General features: G+C 43.2%; 1 protein-coding gene across 1 annotated transcript; it reads left to right on the top strand.

Annotated features, from left to right (window-relative positions):
- Nucleotides 1-10246: 10246 nt before the first annotated feature.
- On the top strand, nt 10247-14581 carry LOC311135490 (zona pellucida sperm-binding protein 3-like). The gene is made up of 8 exons (XM_084169485.1): nt 10247-10783; nt 11074-11192; nt 11698-11801; nt 12022-12199; nt 13420-13606; nt 13805-13887; nt 14060-14160; nt 14469-14581. The coding sequence occupies exons 1-8, from the start codon at nt 10292-10294 to the stop codon at nt 14525-14527; spliced, it is 1323 nt and encodes a 440-aa protein (XP_084025611.1). The 5' UTR covers nt 10247-10291; the 3' UTR covers nt 14528-14581.
- Nucleotides 14582-20674: the final 6093 nt, after the last annotated feature.

The raw sequence follows: 20674 nt of genomic DNA, 5'->3' as shown, positions 1-20674 counted from the left end.
ACCCTCGGTCTGGGGTTCCATGCAAGATCTCACCTCATGGGGCATCAATGATCATGAGGAAGGTGAGGGATCAGCCCAGAACTACACGGCAGGACCTGGTCAATGACCTGTAGAGAGCTGGGACCACAGTCTCAAAGAAAACCATTAGTAACACACTATGCCGTCATGGATTAAAATCCTGCAGCACACGCAAGGTCCCCCTGCTCAAGCCAGCGCATGTCCAGGCCCGTCTGAAGTTTGCCAATGACCATCTGGATGATCCAGAGGAGGAATGGGAGAAGGTCATGTGGTCTGATGAGACAAAAATAGAGCTTTTTGGTCTTAACTCCACTCGCCGTGTTTGGAGGAAGAAGAAGGATGAGTACAACCCCAAGAACACCATCCCAACCGTGAAGCATGGAGGTGGAAACATCATTCTTTGGGAATGCTTTTCTGCAAAGGGGACAGGACGACTGCACCGTATTGAGGGGAAGATGGATGGGGCCATGTATCGCGAGATCTTGGCCAACAACCTCCTTCCCTCAGTAAGAGCATTGAAGATGGGTCGTGGCTGGGTCTTCCAGCATGACAACGACCCAAAACACACAGCCAGGGCAACTAAGGAGTGGCTCCGTAAGAAGCATCTCAAGGTCCTGGAGTGTAGGCCACTCCAGGACCTTGAGATGCTTCTTACGGAGCCAGTCTCCAGACCTGAACCCAATAGAAAATCTTTGGAGGGAGCTGAAAGTCCGTATTGCCCAGCGACAGCCCCGAAACCTAAAGGATCTGGAGAAGGTCTGTATGGAGGAGTGGGCCAAAATCCCTGCTGCAGTGTGTGCAAACCTGGTCAAGACATACAGGAAACGTATGATCTCTGTAATTGCAAACAAAGGTTTCTGTACCAAATATTAAGATCTGCTTTTCTGATGTATCAAATACTTATGTCATGCAATAAAATGCAAATTAATTACAAAAAATCATACAATGTGATTTTCTGGATTTTTGTTTTAGATTCCGTCTCTCACAGTTGAAGTGTACCTATGATAAAAAATTACAGACCTCTACATGCTTTGTAAGTAGGAAAACCTGCAAAATCGGCAGTGTATCAAATACTTGTTCTCCCCACTGTATATATATATATATATATATATATATATATATATATATATATATACATATATATACAGTACCAGTCAAAGGTTTAGACACACCTACTCATTCAAGGGTTTTTCTTTATTTTTACTATATTCTACATTGTAGAATAATAGTGAAGACATCAAAACTATGAAAGAACACATATGGAATCATGTAGTAACCAAAAAAGTGTTAAACAAATCAAAATATATTTTATATTTGAGATTTTTCAAAGTAGCCACCCTTTGCCTTGATGACAGCTTTGCACACTCTTGGAATTATCTCAACCAGCTTCACCTGGAATGCATTTCCAACAGTCTTGAAGGATTTCCCACATATGCTGAGCACTTATTGACTGCTATTCCTTCCCTCCTTGACTGCGGTCCAACTGTGGAGGCCAGGTCATCTGATGCAGCACTCCATCACTCTCCTTCTTGGTCAAATAGCCCTTACACAGCCTGGAGGTGTGTTGGGTTATTATCCTGTTGAAAAGCAAATGATAGTCCCACTAACCTCAAACCAGATGGGATGGCGTATTGCTGCAGAATGCTGTGGTAGCCATGCTGGTTAAGTGTGCCTTGAATTCTAAATAAATTACCGACAGTGTCACCAGCAAAGCACCATCACACCTCCTCCTCCATAATTCACGGTGGGAACCACACATGTGGATATCATCCGTTCACCTACTCTGCGTCTCACAAAGACACAGTGGTTGGAACCAAATATCTAAAATTTGGACTCATCAGACCAAAGGACAGATTTCCACCGGTTTAATGTCCATTGCTCGTGTTTCTTGGCCCAAGCAAGTCTCTTCTTATTATTGGTGTCCTTTAGTAGTTCACATAGTCTCCTCTGAACAGTTGATGTTGAGATGTGTCTGTTACTTGAACTCTGTGAAGCATTTATTTGGGGTGCAATCTGAGGTGCAGTTAATTGCCGATTTCTGAGGCTGGTAACTCTAATGAACTTATTCTCTGCAGCAGAGGTAACTCTGGGTCTTCCTTTCCTGTGGAGGTTCTCATGAGAGCAAGTTTCATCATTGCGCTTGATGGTAAAATACACAGTACCAGTCAAAAGTTTGGACACACCTACTCATTCAAGGGTTTTTCTTAATTTTTACTATTTTCTACATTGTAGAATAATAGTGAAGACATCAAAACTATGAAATAACACATATGGAATCTTGTAGTAACCAAAAACGTGTTAAACAAATCAAAATATATTTCAAATAGCCACCCTTTGCTTTGATGACAGCTTTACACACTCTTGGCATTCTCGCAAAAACCATCAAGCGCAAAAACCATCAAGCGCTATGATGAAACTAGCTCTCATGAGGACCGCCACAGGTATGGAAGACCCAGAGTTTCCTCTGCTGCAGAGGACAAGTTCATTAGAGTTACCAGCCTCAGAAATTGTAGCCCAAATAAATGCTTCAGAGTTCAAGTAACAGACACATCTCAACATCAACTGTTCAGAGGAGACTGTGTAAATCAGGCCTTCATGGTCGAATTGCTGCAAAGAAACCACTACTAAAGGACACCAATAATAAGAAGAGACTTGCTTGGGCCAAGAAACACGAGCAATGGACATTAGACCGGTGGAAATGTGTCCAAAGTTGAGATTTTTGGTTCCAACTGCCATGTCTTTGTGAGACGCGGTGTGGGTGAACGGATGATCTCTGCATGTGTATTTCCCACCGTAAAGCATGGAGGAGGAGGTGTGGAGGTGCTTTGCTGGTGACACTGTCTATGATTTATTTAGAATTCAAGGCACACTTAACCAGCATGGCTACCACAGCATTCTGCAGCGATACGCCATCCCATCTGGTTTGGGCTTAGTGGGACTATTATTTGTTTTTCAACAGGACAAGGACCCAACACACCTCCAGGCTGTGTAAGGGCCAATTTACCAAGAAAGAGAGTGATGGAGTGCTGCATCAGATGACCTGGCCTCCACAATCCCCCGACATCAACCAAATTGAGATGGTTTGGGATGAGTCGGACCGCAGAGTGAAGGAAAAGCAGCCAACAAGTGCTCAGCATATGTGGGAACTCCTTCAAGATTGTTGGAAAAACATTCCAGATGAAGCTGGTTGAGAGAATGCCAAGAGTGTGCAAAGCTGTCATCAAGGCAAAGGGTGGCTATTTGAAGAATCTCAAATATAAAATATATTTTGATTTTTTAAAAACTTTTTTGGTTACTACGTGATTCCATAAGTGTTATTTAATAGTTTTGATGTCTTCACTATATTATACAATGTAGAAAATAGTAAAAATAAAGAAAAACTCTTGAATGAGTAGGTGTTCTGAAACTTTGACCATAGTGTATTTTGATTTGTTTAACACTTTTTTGGTTACTACATGATTCCATATGTGTCAGAGTTTTGATATCTTCACTATTATTCTACAAATAAATAAAAACCCTTGAATGAGTAGGTCAATCCAAACTTTTGACTGGTACTGTATATCATTATTTTCCTGAGCTTTCTTACATCTCCTAGATATGGGACAGACACTTAAAAACCTTATTCCTTATGATTTATTTTTTGACTGTCTTTCTTTTGCCATTTATGAATGTGTTATTCAATGCGCTTCTATGCTATCCCTGATGCAGTGAAAAAACCAAATGGAATAATGAAGTAAGCTTTATGTGACATCTTTTTGAGTGCAGACCCATTACACCTTTTTGTTTATGGGATTTGGTACTAAAGGCCAAATTCAATATTTTATCAAATCATTTTTTAATTTTTTTTTTGTTATACCTATAGGGGTTCTAAAATTCAAAATCAAATAGCTAAATTATCCATGGTATGACCATCTTAAAAACTATTCCATGTGTCCGCTTATACATAGTGTAATTGATCGATGCTGTTTGCGATTCTTTGCATATTATGCTACTATAGCAATTGTGAAGATCTCAACAGACCTGCGACCATTACATGCTATCTTGAACATGCAGGCTTTCTATGATTACATAGGATGACATTTTCAGTGCCTTCAAAAAGTATTCACACCCCTTGACTTTTTCCACATTTTGTTGTGTTACAGGCTACAGCATGAATGTAAAATAGATTACATTTAGATTTTTTCGTCACTGGTCTACACACAATACCCCATAATGTCAAAGTGAAATGATATTTTTTAGAATTTTATACAAATGAATTAAAAATGAAAAGCTTAAATGTCTTGAGTCAATAAGTATTCAACCTCTTTGTTATGGCTACTGTGTGCAATAACAGTGTCACGCCCTGGCTCTAGGGACTCTTTTATGTTGAGCCAGGGTGTGTAGTGTCTATGTGTTGTGTTCTATGTTCACGATCTAGTTTATGTGTTTCTATGTTGGCCGGGGTGGTTCTCAATCAGAGGCAATGTGAATCAGTTGTTGCTTGTTGTCTCTGATTGGGAAACCATACTTAGGCAGCCTATTGTGCAATTGTCTTTTGTGGGATCTTGTTCCGTGTAGGTTTGTGTATGTTACCAAGGACTTCACGTATCGTTTTGTTGTTTTTGTTTGTGTGGTGAATTATAATAAAGTATGTACTCATATCACGCTGCGCCTTGGTCTGCTTCGTATGACGATCGTGACAGAAGATCCCACCAATACTGGACCAAGCAGCGTGTCCAGGAGCACACGCAGGCGGTAACGTTAGTGGATGTCCTCCTCGGTTGGGGGCAGATTACGGAGGAGGAGGCTGTCCGTTACCGGAGGGCGATGAAAGGGGAGACCCAGGCAGGAGAGGAGAAGCGGCGCCAACCGGGTCGTCGTCGGACAGGCGAGAGGCACCCCCAATAATTTTTTTTGGGGGGGCACATGGCATGGACGACGGGGCTGCTGGAGGCAGATAAAGGGCGAGTTTGTGGACATGGAGAGAAGGCCACCAGGTTACGGGGGCCATTGGTCATTAGAGGGAAGGAAAGTGTAGAGGCACGGCGAGAGGTACTGAAGTGTGTTACCAGTCCGGTCCGGCCCGTTCCTGATCCCCGTATAAGGCCAGTGGTGTGTGTTCCCAGTGCGGTCCGGCCTGTTCCTGTCCCTCGCACCAAGCCTGTGATGCACGTCGCCAGCCCGGCGCGGCCTGTTCCTGCCCCTCGCACCAAGCCAATGGTGTGCGTCGCCAGCCCGGCCCGGCCTGTTCCTGCCCCTCGCACCAAGCCAATGGTGCGCGTCGCCAGCCCGGCCCGGCCTGTTCCTGCCCCTCGCACCAAGCCAATGATGCGCGTCGCCAGCCCGGCCCGGCCTGTTCCTGCCCCTCGCACCAAGCCAATGGTGTGCGTCGCCAGCCCGGCCCGGCCTGTTCCTGCCCCTCGCACCAAGCCAATGGTGCGCGTCGCCAGCCCGGCCCGGCATGTTCCTGCCCCTCGCACCAAGCCAATGGTGCGCGTCGCCAGCCCGGCCCGGCCTGTTCCTGCCCCTCGCACCAAGCCAATGGTGCGCGTCGCCAGCCCGGCCCGGACTGTTCCTGCCCCTCGCACCAAGCCAATGGTGCGCGTCGCCAGCCCGGCCCGGCCTGTTCCTGCTCCCCGCACCAAGCCTATGGTGCGCGTCGCCAGCCCGGTCCGGCCCGTTCCTGCTCCCCGCACCAAGCCAGGGGTGCGCGTCGTCAGCCCGGTCTGGCCCACTCCTGCTCCCCGCACCAAGCCTGTGGTGCGCATCGTCAGCCCGGTCCGGCCCATTCCTGCTCCCCGCACCAAGCCAGGGATGCGCGTCGTCAGCCCGGTCCGGCCCATTCCTGCTCCCCGCACCAAGCCTGTGGTGCGCGTCGTCAGTCGAGCCTGTTTCACCGGTGCCTGGTCAGGTACCGGTCAGCTGCTCCACACCGGAGCCTAAGCATTCCGCTCCACCGATGTCCAGCTCCAGCCAGCGGGGCCAGACCAGACCAGGGGCGCTACGGGGGGGTTGTTAGAGGGTGGTGGTCACGCCCGGAGCCGGATCCGCCTCCGAGGAGGAATGCCCACCCGGCCCCTCCCCTGTTGGGTTTATGTTAGCGCGGTCGCAGTCCGCGCCTTTGGGGGGGGGGTACTGTCACGCCCTGGCTCTAGGGACTCTTTTATGTTGATCCCAGGGTGTGTAGTGTCTATGTGTTGTGTTCTATGTTCACAATCTAGTTTATGTGTTTCTATGTTGGCCGGGGTGGTTCTCAATCAGAGGCAATGTGAATCAGCTGTTGCTTGTTGTCTCTGATTGGTAACCATACTTAGGCAGCCTATTGTGCAATTGTCTTTTGTGGGATCTTGTTCCGTGTAGGTTTGTGTATGTTACCGAGGACTTCACGTATCGTTTAGTTGTTTTTGTTCGTGTGGTGAATTATAATAAAGTATGTACTCATATCACGCTGCGCCTTGGTCTGCTTCGTATGACGATCGTGACAAACAGTGTTTAACATGATTTTTGAATGATTACCTCATCTCTGATTTTTGAATGATTACCTCATCTCTGTACCCCACAGATACAATTAATTATCTGTAAGGTCCCTCAGTCGAGCAGTAAAAAAAAATCTGACATTTAAATAGTTACAGATTTTAATGGCTGTGATAGGAGAAAACTGAGGATGGATCAACAACATTGTAGTTACCCACAATACTAACCTAATTGGCAGAGTGAAAAGAAGAAAGCCTGTACAGAATCAAAATATTCCAAAACATTCATCCTGTTTGCAACAAGGCACTAAAGTAATACTGCAAAAATATTGGCAAAGCAATTAGCTTTTTGGCCTGAATACCAAGTGTTATGTTTGGGGCAAATCCAATTCAACGCATTACTGAGCACCACTCTCCATATTTTCAAGCATAGTGGTAGCTGCATCATGTTATGGGTATGCTTGTAATCGTTAAAGACTGGGGAGTTTTTCAGGATAAAATATGTATGCTAATCACAGGCAAAATCCTTGAGGAATACCTGGTTCAGTCTGTTTTCCACTAGACATTGGGAGATTAATTCACCTTTCAGCAGGACAATAACCTAAAACACAAGGCCAGATCTACACTGGAGTTGGTTACCAAGAAGACGGTGAATATTCCTGAGTGGCCAAGTTACAATTTTGATTTAAATTTACATGAACATCTATGGCAAGACCTGAAAATGGTTGGCTAGCAATGATCAACAACCAATTTGACATCTTGAAGAATTTTGAAAAGAATAATGGGCGAATGTTGCACAATCCAGATGTGGAAAGCTCTTAGAGACTTACCCAGAAAGACTAATCGGTGCCAAAGGTGTTTCTACAAACTATTGACTCAGGGTTGTGAACACCTATGTAAATCAGATATTTCTGTATTTCATTTTCAATACATTTGCAAAAAAATCTAAAACATGTTTTAACTTTTTTATTATGGGGTATTGTGTGTAGATGGTTAAAAAGGTATTATATTTAATCCATTTTGAATTCAGGCTGTAACACAACAACATGTGGAATAAGTCAAGGTGTATGAAATACTTTCTGAAGTAACAGTAACCTCAAAATGTGGCCATGGATGTGTTACTCATTTTAAGGTTGAATAAATACTCTTACATTAGTTTATAAGATAGCCTTAACATTAGGCTATTAACGGTATTACAAAAGTAATAATGAATTGTGTTTGGTTGACATCGCAACCAAATATCAACATTTGAAGAATAGGACTAAACCAAATCAAACTTTATTTAAAGTGCATTTCAAGTTTGATTTGATTTAGTCCTATACTTTTAAAAATGTTGGTTGAGATGGAGATGTGAATCCAACATATAAATTATTAATTTGTAGACAAACTGGAATTAAAGGATCCTCCCCCAGAGGAAGATTCCGCCACTATTTCAACACAATTTCCTGTCATAGAGAGGAAATGCGAGTTTAGGTTCCACCCCCGAAGAATTACGAAGGCTAATTATACATATTTGTGAATCGGGTGTGGGAATTTCCACATGGAGTTGATAAACATCAGCAAATAGGGCACTGACAGCTGTCAGTGTAGCTAGATAGCATGCTAACCTTATCTAGCTAGCTAATGTTATCAGGTGTTGCTTTTTGTTTTACTACACCGTATTCAAAAGTTTAGCCAGTTGGCATAAGCATTGATTTAAAGAAAACTTTGCCACAGATTGAAACCACTGGCCTATCTTTGAATTTGCCATCTATTGTTAACTCCAAGGTTTAGGCATCTTCCATAAATTGCGGCCGCAAGTCCACCACAGAAATAGTTAGAAAGAATAAGATGAAGCTTGGGTAATATGGATAACTATTGATAGATACAGTAGCTGATATGCGTTTTTCTATATTGTAATGGACATGGTGCACCATTTGTATGTACAGTAGGATGCTAGCAGTCTCCGGCTGCGGTACAGCAAAGCCAAGTCAGCCTGTGTACATGGCTCTCACAGGGGAAGTGAAATGATAGGCTACAATGACTTTTCTCATGATCATGCACATCACAAATGACAAGTAACTAAGTTCCTTGAATTTTCTTTCGCGGGTGCCTTTTCATTATCTGGATAGACACCTGTGGTTTCTAGCTGACATTTCACCAATCAAAGTAGTGGAGCATGTAGTGAAGCAAAACTTAAGGGGTCAAAACCATTCATTGTGGGGCGACGGGGGGAGCGGCTTTTGCCCTCAGAACAGCCTCAATTCGTCAGGGCATGGACTCTTCAAGGTTTCGAAAGCGTTCCACAGGGATGCTGGCCCATTTTGATTCCAATGCTTCCCACAGTTATGTCAAGTTGGCTGGATGTCCTTTGGGTGGTGGACCATTCTTGATACACACGGGAAACTGTTGAGCGTGAAAAACCCAAAAGCATTGCAGTTCTTGACACAAACCGGTGAGCCTGGCACCTACTACCATACCCAGTTCAAAGGCACTTAAATCTTTTGCCTTGCCCATTCACCCTCTGAATGGCACAGATACACAATCCATGTCTCGATTGTCTCAAGGCTTAACAATCCTTCTTTAACCTGTATCCTCCCCTTTATCTACACTGATTGAAGTAGATTTAACAAGTGACATCAATAAGGGATCATAGATTTCACCTGGATTCACCTGATCAGTCTTTGTTATGGAAAGAGCAGGTGTTCGTAATGTTTTGTAGACTCAGTGTATACTTTCTTCAAACAGACTACCAAAAAAATAAGTGAAAATTGACAAATTATCCAGTGGATTATGATAATTAAAAAGTAGGGCTGAAAAAACATAGGTTTGCACTCTCTATTTATATTTGCTCCATGGCTCAGGCGGCCAAGTGGACACAAGACTGTTTGGCTCATCTCAGTCATGAAGAGGAATACATTTGCAGCTCTTTCTGATTAATAAACAATGCCATGCTGGTGGGTGGTAACATTCAAATAAAACCCAGCCCTGAAAACGAAACGTAGGCTGAAAATAATTGGATGTTGAAAATTGGTTACCATGATGACATAATCCTGTGGTTGAAATTTTACCCTCAAAACAACAGTTTAAGTTGATGACTTTTTGCAAATCCAATGTATTTTCCACATATACTCCATGTCACAATACGTTGACAAATTACGTTGAAACAACGTTGATTCAACCAGTTTGTGGCCAGTGGGCAGTCTCCTGTGTTGATCTTGTGTGTGTTCGACTGTGGCCTTGACAGAGGTCTTACTGACCGACACGCAGCATGTCAATAAATGTCAATTCTGCAAGTATACACAGTGTGAGAGGTCATTCACCGAGGCAGTCTGCTTCGCGTTCACTTAATCTACCCCCATGTGAATGTAACATGACTTCAGGTGTGTAAAATGTTTTTCACTCTTACAGTCAATAAATGCAACATTATCTCAAATTATTTAATGGTAACCAGAAGTTTCTCTTTTTTTTAAGAATTAATGAAAGGTTAGTGTGTTTCTTTCATTTAATCATGATATAGACTTGTATTTGTTCATATATATAAAAAGTGGTGTTTAACAACAAAATTCTTGAAACTCTTAAATGTTTTTGATAATATAACATTACTTAATATTTGGCATAAAGAAGTTGCTTTGAATAGTCTGCTATTAAAGGACCATCAGCCACATCCTTTGATTGGCTAAAACCTTGACTCCTCAGAGCTGATAGGGAATGTTCAAATGAGGAGGGGGCGGGTTTCCAATAAGTAAACAGCGCTCAATCCATTATAAAAGTGGCCTCAACTCCTTCATCCTCTTCACAGCATCCAGTGAACATTGCTGATCAGTTCTTGTTGTGAAGCCATGGCGATGAAGTGGAGTGTAGTTTGTCTCGTGGCAGTGGCCATGCTTGGCTGTCTGTGTGACGCTCAGTCTTGGCCACCCTTAGCTAAACCAGGGCAGCAACCCTCCAGACGCAAGCCTCAGCAGCCTCAGCAGCCTCAGCAGCCTTATCAACCACTGAATCAGAAGCCGAGGCCCCCACCAAAAGACCCCACCCAGGCTAAGCAGACGTTTGAGACACCACTGGATTGGACCTATCCTCTGGACCCAAAGCCAGAACCCAAGGTTGTTGGGAGCTCAGAGGCGAGAACCCCAGTGGCTGCCAATTCAGTGGCGGCTGAGTGTAGGGAGAACATGGTCCACGTGGAAGCAAAGCACGACCTGCTGGGGATCGGCCAGTTGATCCAGCTAGAAGACCTCACTTTGGGAGACTGCGCTATCACTGGATTTGACAATGTCAACCAGGTGCTCATCTTTGAGTCTGCACTGCAGGCATGTGGCAGCCAACTAAGGGTATGTGTTATAATGATGATAATGATAATAATGAACTGTATTTATATTATTTGAAAAGAAAAAGGAATAATTATAACCACAAATGGGTGCTAAGTGTCAACAACAAAAAAATCCAAGCCCAGGTATTTATATTATATGTAGGGCATTATTGTACATGGCAATTAGTTGTCAATTTACCTGAACAAATGGTTTAATGATTTTTTAAAATGTTATAGTCCTGTCCACAGTAAATTGGTCTATATTGTAATTACATTTGTGAATGTATTAACATTGTTGTGATTGTTTCTCAGATGACTACCAGCTCCCTCATCTATATCTTCACTCTAAATTACAAACCCAAACCTCTGGCAAACACCCCCCTCATCAGGACAAATGAAGCTATGATCAACATTGAATGTCACTATCCAAGGTGGGAGAAGCAGACCTAGGTCCAAATAGTACAGCCTGATTTAGCTTGCCCGCCACAACGGAACTAATGAAACAGTTCCAAAAGTACCAATCCTGCCCACCCATCATGTAGTATAAGATAAATCAAGCACACTGGAAGTATTTCAGGAATTAATCTCAACCCAGGGTAGCCCCATCCCACTATAGCAATTTTTAATCTGTTTAATATATATACTATTTTTTACAAACTACTGACTGCAGAATTAAGTTGTCAAAAGAGATATATGTATTACATTGCAGGTTTGATTGAATTGAGTCTCTAGTTGCAGGTGAATACAGGACCCCACTACACTGTTACACTAGCATTAAAGTTATCATACGTTCACCACACCCACAGTGGGACATTTATTTGGCTTTCAGCTTCTTAGTTTGAAACACAATTAATATTAAAAACAGGTATGGTGATTTCTATACAGACGTACAACACATTTACAAATAAGATCTGTTAAACAATGCCTCTCCTCCAGGAAACACAACGTGAGCAGCCTGGCCCTGATCCCAACCTGGACCCCTTTCTCCGCTGCTAAGTATGCAGAGGAACTCCTGTACTTTTCCATGAGGCTCATGACTGGTGGGTAAAGATGCAGTGTAGAGAGGGTCCACACTAAAAAGCCAATATCCCTGACCCAGATTTTTCCTGGACTAAAAAGCACTTTCAGTAGAGATTCTCCATCGAGTTCTATTGAAATTCTTAATTCAGTGTACATTTTAGATCAGGAGTAGACTTCATCTGTTAATTTCGATAATGTTTGTATCAATGGCAAATGTAATGTTACAACTTCTCTTGGCAGCTGACTGGCAGTATGAGAGGGCTGGTAACATGTACGTGCTGGGTGATATGGTGAACATCGAGGCCTCTGTCATGCAGTACTTCCACGTCCCCCTGCGTATCTTTGTGGACAGCTGTGTGGCCACCCTGGAACCCAACATGAACGCCAATCCTAGATACGCCTTCATTGAGAATCATGGGTAAGTATGGGAGGGGGTTCAGTCAACACTAGGAGTGGTTTCGCAGACAGAGATTAAGCCTAATCTTGGATTTAAATACACTTTTAAACTGGACTAATGAAAATGTTATTTCTCAAACATGGTTTAAAATAGTCATAGACTTGAACTAATCTGGATTAAACAGTCTGATTTCTACAAAGAACATTTGAGCTAGTCCAGGTCTAAATGAGGGTATAAACTAAACCAAGAAGGAGGCAGGTTTAGCTTCAGAATAATGCACTGTGTCAATGGCAATATAGGTTTCCTGCTTTCCCTGACAGTTTAAAGTTAAAGTGGAGTGTTCCTTTTCCAAGTGAGTTATTCCAGAATTAGGTAATTGATTTCACTTGCATTAAATGGTTGTCCAAACTTTCTTGGCTATCTGTTGCAGAATAATATTGTTATGGGGTAATATTTTATTAACTGCAATGTTTGCTTTTATCTTCTGCATTATTTTATTTTACTTGTTTGCCCCAGTCTGTGCTCATACATACAATGCTTGAATATGTGTGGTGCATACCAGGCTTCTGAAGCAACCTCAGGTCATAACCACCTGCACATAGTTCATCTAATTATGCTGCGTTTACACATGCAGCGCAATTCTGATATCTTTCCACTAATTGGTCTTTTGATCAATCAGATCAGCTATTTTGCCAATAATTGGGCCTTAGATCAGAATTGTGCAGCCTCTGTCAAGAGTCATGTTCCCCTAAGATGTTGCTGACGCATACTTGATGTTACAATGCTTGGATAGGTATTTTACATATCAGCTAACCACATAATATGTTATAGCAATCTGTCATTGGTTGACGCATTCAACGTCTGAGTAGGGCAACACGATCAAGGACTCCACGGTCTAGATCTAGAAGACAGTAATCTGAAGTTAAGCAATGTTTCAAAAATTAATTTTTTATTCTGGATTAATGTAAGAAGCCTATTCGTGATGTAATTTAAGATCTGTCCAGGAAACTGGCTCTAGTAGGATTAGTAGCGGAGGGGGTTCGGTGAACTGTGCTAGTGTGATGAGTAAACTTGACGGAGCAACATCTAATGCTTAGGCTTTAGCGCAGAGGGCTAACACGTTCTTGAGTTGTGCAGGCAACCAGGGCAGTTTAATGAGTACACTGACTGTCATGTTGTTAAATGTGAGCCCAGCTAATGCTTGCCCTGCCCCTGCCCATGCACCATCTTTGCCCCCACAGGTGTCTGATCGATGCCAAGGTGACAGGTTCCCACTCCCAGTTCATACCTCGTTCCGCAGACTACAAGCTGCAGTTCCAGGTGGAGGCTTTCAGGTTCCAGAGCCAGAGGGGGAGTGACCCAATTTTTCCGCAGAAAACAAAGACACCTGTTCAGACTGCTTCAGATTATCCCATTCCGCTCGACGCGGTGAGTTAATTCATTCAGTTCAATACTACTTTATTTATCCCTCACGGAGCAGTTATGCAGACAAGCAGAAAGAATACTAACAAATAACACGGAAACATATCACATGATACATAATTGTTTTATTGTGTATTTATCCTATGCTTTAATTGTCATAGTGGCCACTGTAACAATGGCCATGTTCTTGGTAAATCCCAACAGATCTTTATTACCTGTCACCTGAAGGCAACCACAATTGCCTACCCCATTGATTTTGAGTACAAGGCCTGCTCCCTCATTAATACGTAAGTGTGTACGTTCTACACCTGGGTCAAATACATGTTACATTAATGAAATAAATGTTTATACTTTGACAAAGTGTATGTTATGCGATACATGAAAGGTATATTTATGTTACGTCAATAATGCAATGCTGGTTTGATTGAATGTATCCCTAAAGCTGCAGTTTGTTAACAGGTGGAGGGAGGCTGGTGGGAATGATGGAGTGTGTGGCTGCTGTGACTCCACCTGTAGTAACAGGAAGGGACGCGATACCACCAAACACCAAAAACCAGCAAGTACGTATGAGGCAACAAAGGCCTGCTTTTTAAGATAACAACAATGTGACAAACATTGACAACGTGGAAACTTCAAAAATACTTGCAGAGAATGTTTGAATTTCTGAAAGGTCAAAATCTGCTCACTGTTTGCTGCCCCTAAAAGCCATTTTTGAAAATGTTTTATTCACCACTTAATAATTATGTGAGTGGATATTGAGTGGATATTGATGTTCTTAACCTAGCTGTCTTTGTATTGTCCAGCTGCTGAAGGCTGCTTTTGGATATGTGTAATGACTCTCCTGTCCTTTTGTCTGCTCTCTCCTCAGATATATGGGAGGGAGATGTTCAGCTTGGTCCCATCTTTATCACGGAGAAGGTTGTGTAATAAATTCAGAACCTGCCATTGGCATGCCCATTGAAATAAACATAGTTGATGGTTCATCATCGTCTGTGTCTTCATTCCTGCTGTTGATATTGTGCATTAATTAGTGAAAGACTAAAGCAATGCACTAGTTTAGGTGCTGAACAGATAAAAAAAGACCTAGGCATATTAATCAAATGCACAACTCTGTTTCCAAAAGTAACTTATTATTATGCTCATAACAAATACCATATTAGACCATAATAGTACTGATGTTGCATTTGTCAGCTTGAATGAGTCTCCTTGTAGCCTGTTCTCCAATGTTACCAACATGTGCTCTCAGATCAGTATAAAGGGATGACCTCAGACAATTCACATGAGCCCTAATTATGTGTGTATGAATGTATATAGGAAGGAATGAAGTGTATAAAGGAAAGCAGGGTGCTATTTTAAACTTTTTTTAACAAGACCAGATGAATAATCTGTTGAGGTGTTAGGGCACCCACATGTGGTGGATCTCCTTGAAGCACAGGGTAATTCTGTCATTTCCCTAATCGGTAAATGCTTAGTTTGACCACATGGGGCGGAATACTAGAACTAGAATTCAGCACCCAAGCAACTGAACAGCTCCTCGTGGCGTTTAGAGCGTCGATGAGACATACAGCCCCAATCCCCATTGTCAATGGCGGTATTATTGAGCTAACATTTAGGTCTATTCCCTGCAATCACAGCTTTGTCAAACTATAGTTTTCATGGCAAAGCTTTCACAAACAAGTATTGTATGGCAGTTAAGACATTCCACATTTTAGTGTTATTAAAAAACGATCCCGCCTGTCATTTTATGTAGTAGAGGCATGGTGCTCTATGGACCCCTTAGCAGGAGGTTAAATATCTTATCACATGCACAGGCTACCACCCACCCACCCTCTCCAGTCGAGAATGAACGATATCGCCAATCACATGACAAGACCATTTAATATATTTTGTTGCTATAATCTGGGTTTGACCTTGAATGGAAAAGCATGTTTTCCTACTGTTCCTATTCGTGACATAACCTATAATAGCGGTGGGTCTTTTTGGTTTATGATTGTTGCCAGAGAGCAGAATTGGTCCACTTATCCACATTGCCTTTCCCTCTGTCTGCTCTGCCCACACTCATGTACTAAATCACTGCTCTGCAAGCTCTTTCCCTTTCCCGTTAACGTTAGAGACGGATGGCATTGGGTCTGCCGTCTCCACCAACACCCCCTCCCCCCTGCCTCCCCCTCCCTCTGTGCACCGCTGGCCTACCGCCGCTTCGTGTCATATGCATCATCACAGCGGCAGACATTTGGCAAGGCAGGAAGCGGACTGCGGGTTATGTGGCTGGTCTGGCTGCATCGGGAGAAGATAGGACTTTTTTCTGTGATTACCGCAGTGTTGTTCTTTTTCTCTGTTCTCTGCCATTTCCGGGCTGTAGAGTGGATAGCAGCTCAAGGTATATTTGATGGTGATGCTGAGTACGCGTATCTGATTTGACTAGGTCGAGGCCAGGGGGATCTGTAACAGCGTGGCGGTAGGATAGAGGGAGGGAGAGCGAGAGAAACCGGGCTGTCCGTGACTGCGTCTGTCTGTAGCGCGCTCCGCGGTTGTGAGTGGACTGTGGTCCCTCAGTGATTCTCTGCAGTCACTTCGAGTCGTTTTTGGAGGAAGATGGCGGACAGGGCTGAGATGTTCTCCCTCTCCACCTTCCACTCCCTCACTCCTCCAGGCTGCAGGTAAGACAACAAACCCGTCGACGGAGCATTGAAGGGCGTCCGCGCAGAGCGGGTATCTTCTCGATCGCTCAATACTGAGGGATGGAGGGCGGAGAGGGGAATACAGGTGGATGTGAGAGGATGGGGTGGAACATTAGTATTGTAATGAAACGGTCAGGGAATGCGGCTCGTACCCTCAACCTTCTGGCCCATAGCCCTGTGCGCCAACGACTGTGCCACAAAAGCATGCTGAAGTGACAGAGTCGATATTCGCACTTATAAACACAGGGTCTCTACAGTACGTGTATCAGTTCTGTTGATATTACAGCATTGTGTTATCACCCAGAAACGGAAAGCGTGAGTATTGGAAGCTGATGCTGCTGCTCTACGTCTCTATAAGGTCTACCACTACGCGCAGTGCGAATAGCTGATGCTGTGTTGGGTTTCTGTTTTGTTTTTGTCTCGCTTGTTGTGAGTTCGTATTAAAAATAACCTTGCGCTACACACATAACAGATAACTGCATTTCAGAGCAAAGGAGAGAGAAGAGGAATGGTCACAAAGGACAAGCCATAGATTTTTGGCTGTCACGTCGTTTGCCTTCCTGGCTGGCGCATTCTCTCTGATTCAATTACCTCAGAGTGAGAGGGAGTGAGGCCCACGCCCTGTTGAGACAAACAGCCCGAAATGGGTGCTGAGCTGAGCTGTTGCTGACACGTTTTATTTAACATCAGTAACCACAAAATGCATATCCTCCTATTGTTAATTGGATCAGATAGGTTGACACTTCACGTCTGTGCTCATGGTTTGGTGTAAATATAAGCTTAGCTTAACTGTGTGTAGTACTATATGTGGATTGTCTGACTATAAGGCATCGCTAGATTTGACTCATTCTTAATTCAAGATGAAGGCTGGGGGCAGCAGCCGTCACCACCATGATGACCAGCTGTATCCTGTGCATGTTTGAAAATGCTTGGCTGTTGACAATGTCATAGGTTAAAAAACAGCTTATTGATCAAGTAGATAACATTTTTCTCTCTAACTGAACATAATACAACCAAATACAATAATGGCTGTGGAAGATAACGGGAAGAGAAATGTTACAGATTATGATAATATTCTTTGTCTTTGGACGAGCAGATTTAGTTATGGAAATGGCTCTAATATTAGATATTATTTTAATGGATTCAATTTGCTGAATCATATGGTTCCTCTATAACATTCATAAAGCCATATTATTGTAGCTCATGTGTTCCAACCTGAACTGAACTATGATTTTTAATTCTTAAATGAGAAATGAGCGAGAGCGAGAGAGAGAGAGTGGGGTAAGAGAGAGAGGTCCAATGTGTCATATTAGTAATCTCTTACAGAAACGAAACCGTATGTTCCCTTAGCCCTATGTTCCCTCAATCTATGTTCCTTCAGCCCTATGTTCCCTGGGCCCTATATTCCCTCAACATATGTTCACTGCGCCCTATATTCACTCAGCCCTATGTTCCCTCAGCCCTATGTTCCCTGGGCTCTATGTTCCCTCAGCCTATGTTCCCTCAGCCCTATGTTCCCTCAATCTATGTTCCCTCAGCCCTATGTTCCCTCAACCTATGTAACTTCAGCCCTATGTTCCCTCAGCCCTATGTTCCCTCAGCCCTATGTTCCCTCAACCTATGTTCCTTCAGCCCTATGTTCCCTGGGCCCTATGTTCCCTCAGCCAATGTTCACTGGGCCCTATATTCACTCAGCCCTATATTCACTCAGCCCTATGTTCCCTCAACCTACATATAGAGAAGATAGCCCTATTTGGTAAAAGACCAAGTCCATATTATGGCAAAAACAGCTCAAATAAGAAGAGAGAAACGACAGTCCATCATTACTTTAAGACATGAAGGTCAGTCAATACGGAAAATGTCAAGAACTTTGAAAGTTTCTTCAAGTGCAGTCGGAAAACACATCAGGCGCTATGATGAAACTGGCTCTCATGAGGACCGCCACTGGAATGGAAGACCCAGAGTTACCTCTGGTGCAGAGGATACGTTCATTAGAGTTACCAGCCTCAGAAATTGCAGCCCAAATAAATGCTTCACAGAGTTCAAGTCACAGACACATCTCAACATCAACTATTCAGAGGGGACTGTGAATCAGGCCTTCGTGGTCAAATTGCTGCAAAGAAACCACTACTAAAGGACACCAATAATAAGAAGAGACCTGCCTGGGCCAAGAAACACGAGCAATGGACATTAGACCGGTGGAAATGTGTCCTTTGGTCTGGAGTCCAAATTTGAGATTTTTGGTTCCAACCGCTGTGTCTTTGTGAGACGCGGTGTGGGTGAACGGATGATCTCCGCATGTGTTGTTCCCACTGTAAAGCATGGAGGAGGAGGTGTTATGGTGTGGGGGTGCTTTGCTGGTGACACCGTCTGTGATTTATTTAGAATTCAAGGCACACTTAACTAGCACGGCTACCACAGCATTCTGCAGCGATACGCCATCCCATCTGGTTTGGGCTTAGTGGGACTATCATTCGTTTTTCAACAGAACAATGACCCAACACACCTCCAGGCTGTGTAAGGGCTATTTTACCAAGAAGGAGAGTGATGGAGTGCTGCATCAGATGACCTGGCCTCCACAATCCCCAATAGTACAAATAAAGAAAACACCTTGAATGAGTAGGTGTGTCCAAACTTTTGACTGGTACTGTATGTTCCCCCAGCCTTACGTTCCCTTAGCCCTATATTCCGTCAGTACCCACTGAACCAATTTTCTTTTAAATCGTATTGTCCAAATAATTTGTATTGTAATCAAATTTGGCCTTGTTTGGGGATGGAGATAATTAGACTAATACCCAGTGTGCTTTGCAAGTGTTCATTTTCACATAACATTAATAATAATTTAGCAGACGCTTTTATCACATCATAATGCCATCACACTTCTGACACCATTGCAGGACATTTGGGGTGATAGGTGGCCACGAAATTGTGAGCTGCTATAAAATGGTATAGAGAAGTATTTTATATTTTGAAATAGTGTAACTTATAACATAATGCATTGCATTGTAGTTCATGCCAGTTAAATACAAATGATAAAATACTTAAAAGTAATTGAAATACTTATTTCAAAAACATGTAACATAAATACTGCCCATCTCTGTTCCATCATGCAACAGTGGATTAACTCACCAATCAACATGTGTACATCAAGGGTGTGAAAAAGATAAGCTCTGTAATATATTTTTTCAGTGTCAGTACAGGGTCTCACATCATGAGAGGAGGGTGAAAAGAAAAATATCAACACTATAAGCACAAATGACAACCACAACTAACTGAGAAAGGGGAACGGGCAACAGTAGAGGCCTCGGTAAATAGGATGTGGCAGGTGTGTGTGTGTGTGTTCGTGTGCGTGTGTGTGTGTGTGTGTGAAAGAAAGAGCTGCAAAGAGAGAGCGGCAGAGAGAAAAAGAGAGAGAGAGAGGGCAATGCTGTTTTGGGACTAAATGATGGCCACAGGATTCTCACTCCCTTGTTAATTTTAAACAGAAAATAATATTTTCATGCAAGATGGTGGCAGCTTGGTTGCAATTATTTTGCTATTACTGGTCAGTGAGGTCATTTAGAGTGTTTCTGTTCTTTCCTTTTCTTTGCACGGTTAAAATAACATTTTAGTGTTTTAGTGTTGCAGTTCATCCAGTGGGATAGCATTGCACACCTGACTGACATCCACTGGTCAATAACAGCACTGTAGGGCTAACCAATAAGAACTGTTTGATCTGAACCACAATCAGATACAAACAGTGTTCTTGACTGCTATTCCCCATAACCTGACTATTGTGGAATTGTGGATTACCATACTTCAGAAAAGGTTGTGTGTGTGTGTGTGTGTGTTCATGAGCCCTGGCTGAGTACTGTTGATTAGCATACTGCAGGAGAGGCCTGTTCTCCAGGATATGAGGATATGGTTGAGAACGCACAATGTGCTGACTAAAACACTATGCTAAATCGAAGAGGGATCTTATGAGACAGCAGTCTTGAGTGTGTGGGACTACATACCCTAGGATATAAACCATAAACCACTTAAGGAAATGTTTCCACAAATGTGACTACTGAATAGTGTACCTAAATACATATGAACACCTTCAAATGTTGCAGTCTCTCACTCTCTCTCTCTCTCTCTCTCTCTCTCTCTCTCTCTCTCTCTCTCTCTCTCACTCTCTCTCTCTCTCACTCTCTGTATCTCTCTGTTTGGATGTGTGTACAGTATGATCTTTATATGTCGAGACTCTGGTTCTCTCTCCTTTTGTGGTCTCTAATTTCTCTATGATTGGAGTGGGATTGAGGATTGCTAACCCCTCCCCTCTTTGGGTGGCTATTTCAATATTATCTATTTTTTACATTCTGCCCCTTTGAAGCCAGCTGGGGGGGGGGGGGGGGGTGCAGGATACTGCCAC

The sequence above is a fragment of the Coregonus lavaretus genome, assembly GCF_964263955.1.
Source record: "Coregonus lavaretus genome assembly, chromosome: 9".
Lineage (NCBI taxonomy): Eukaryota > Metazoa > Chordata > Actinopteri > Salmoniformes > Salmonidae > Coregonus > Coregonus lavaretus.
Note: the sequence above shows the minus strand (reverse complement) of the source record. Positions and strands in the feature narration are given on the sequence as shown.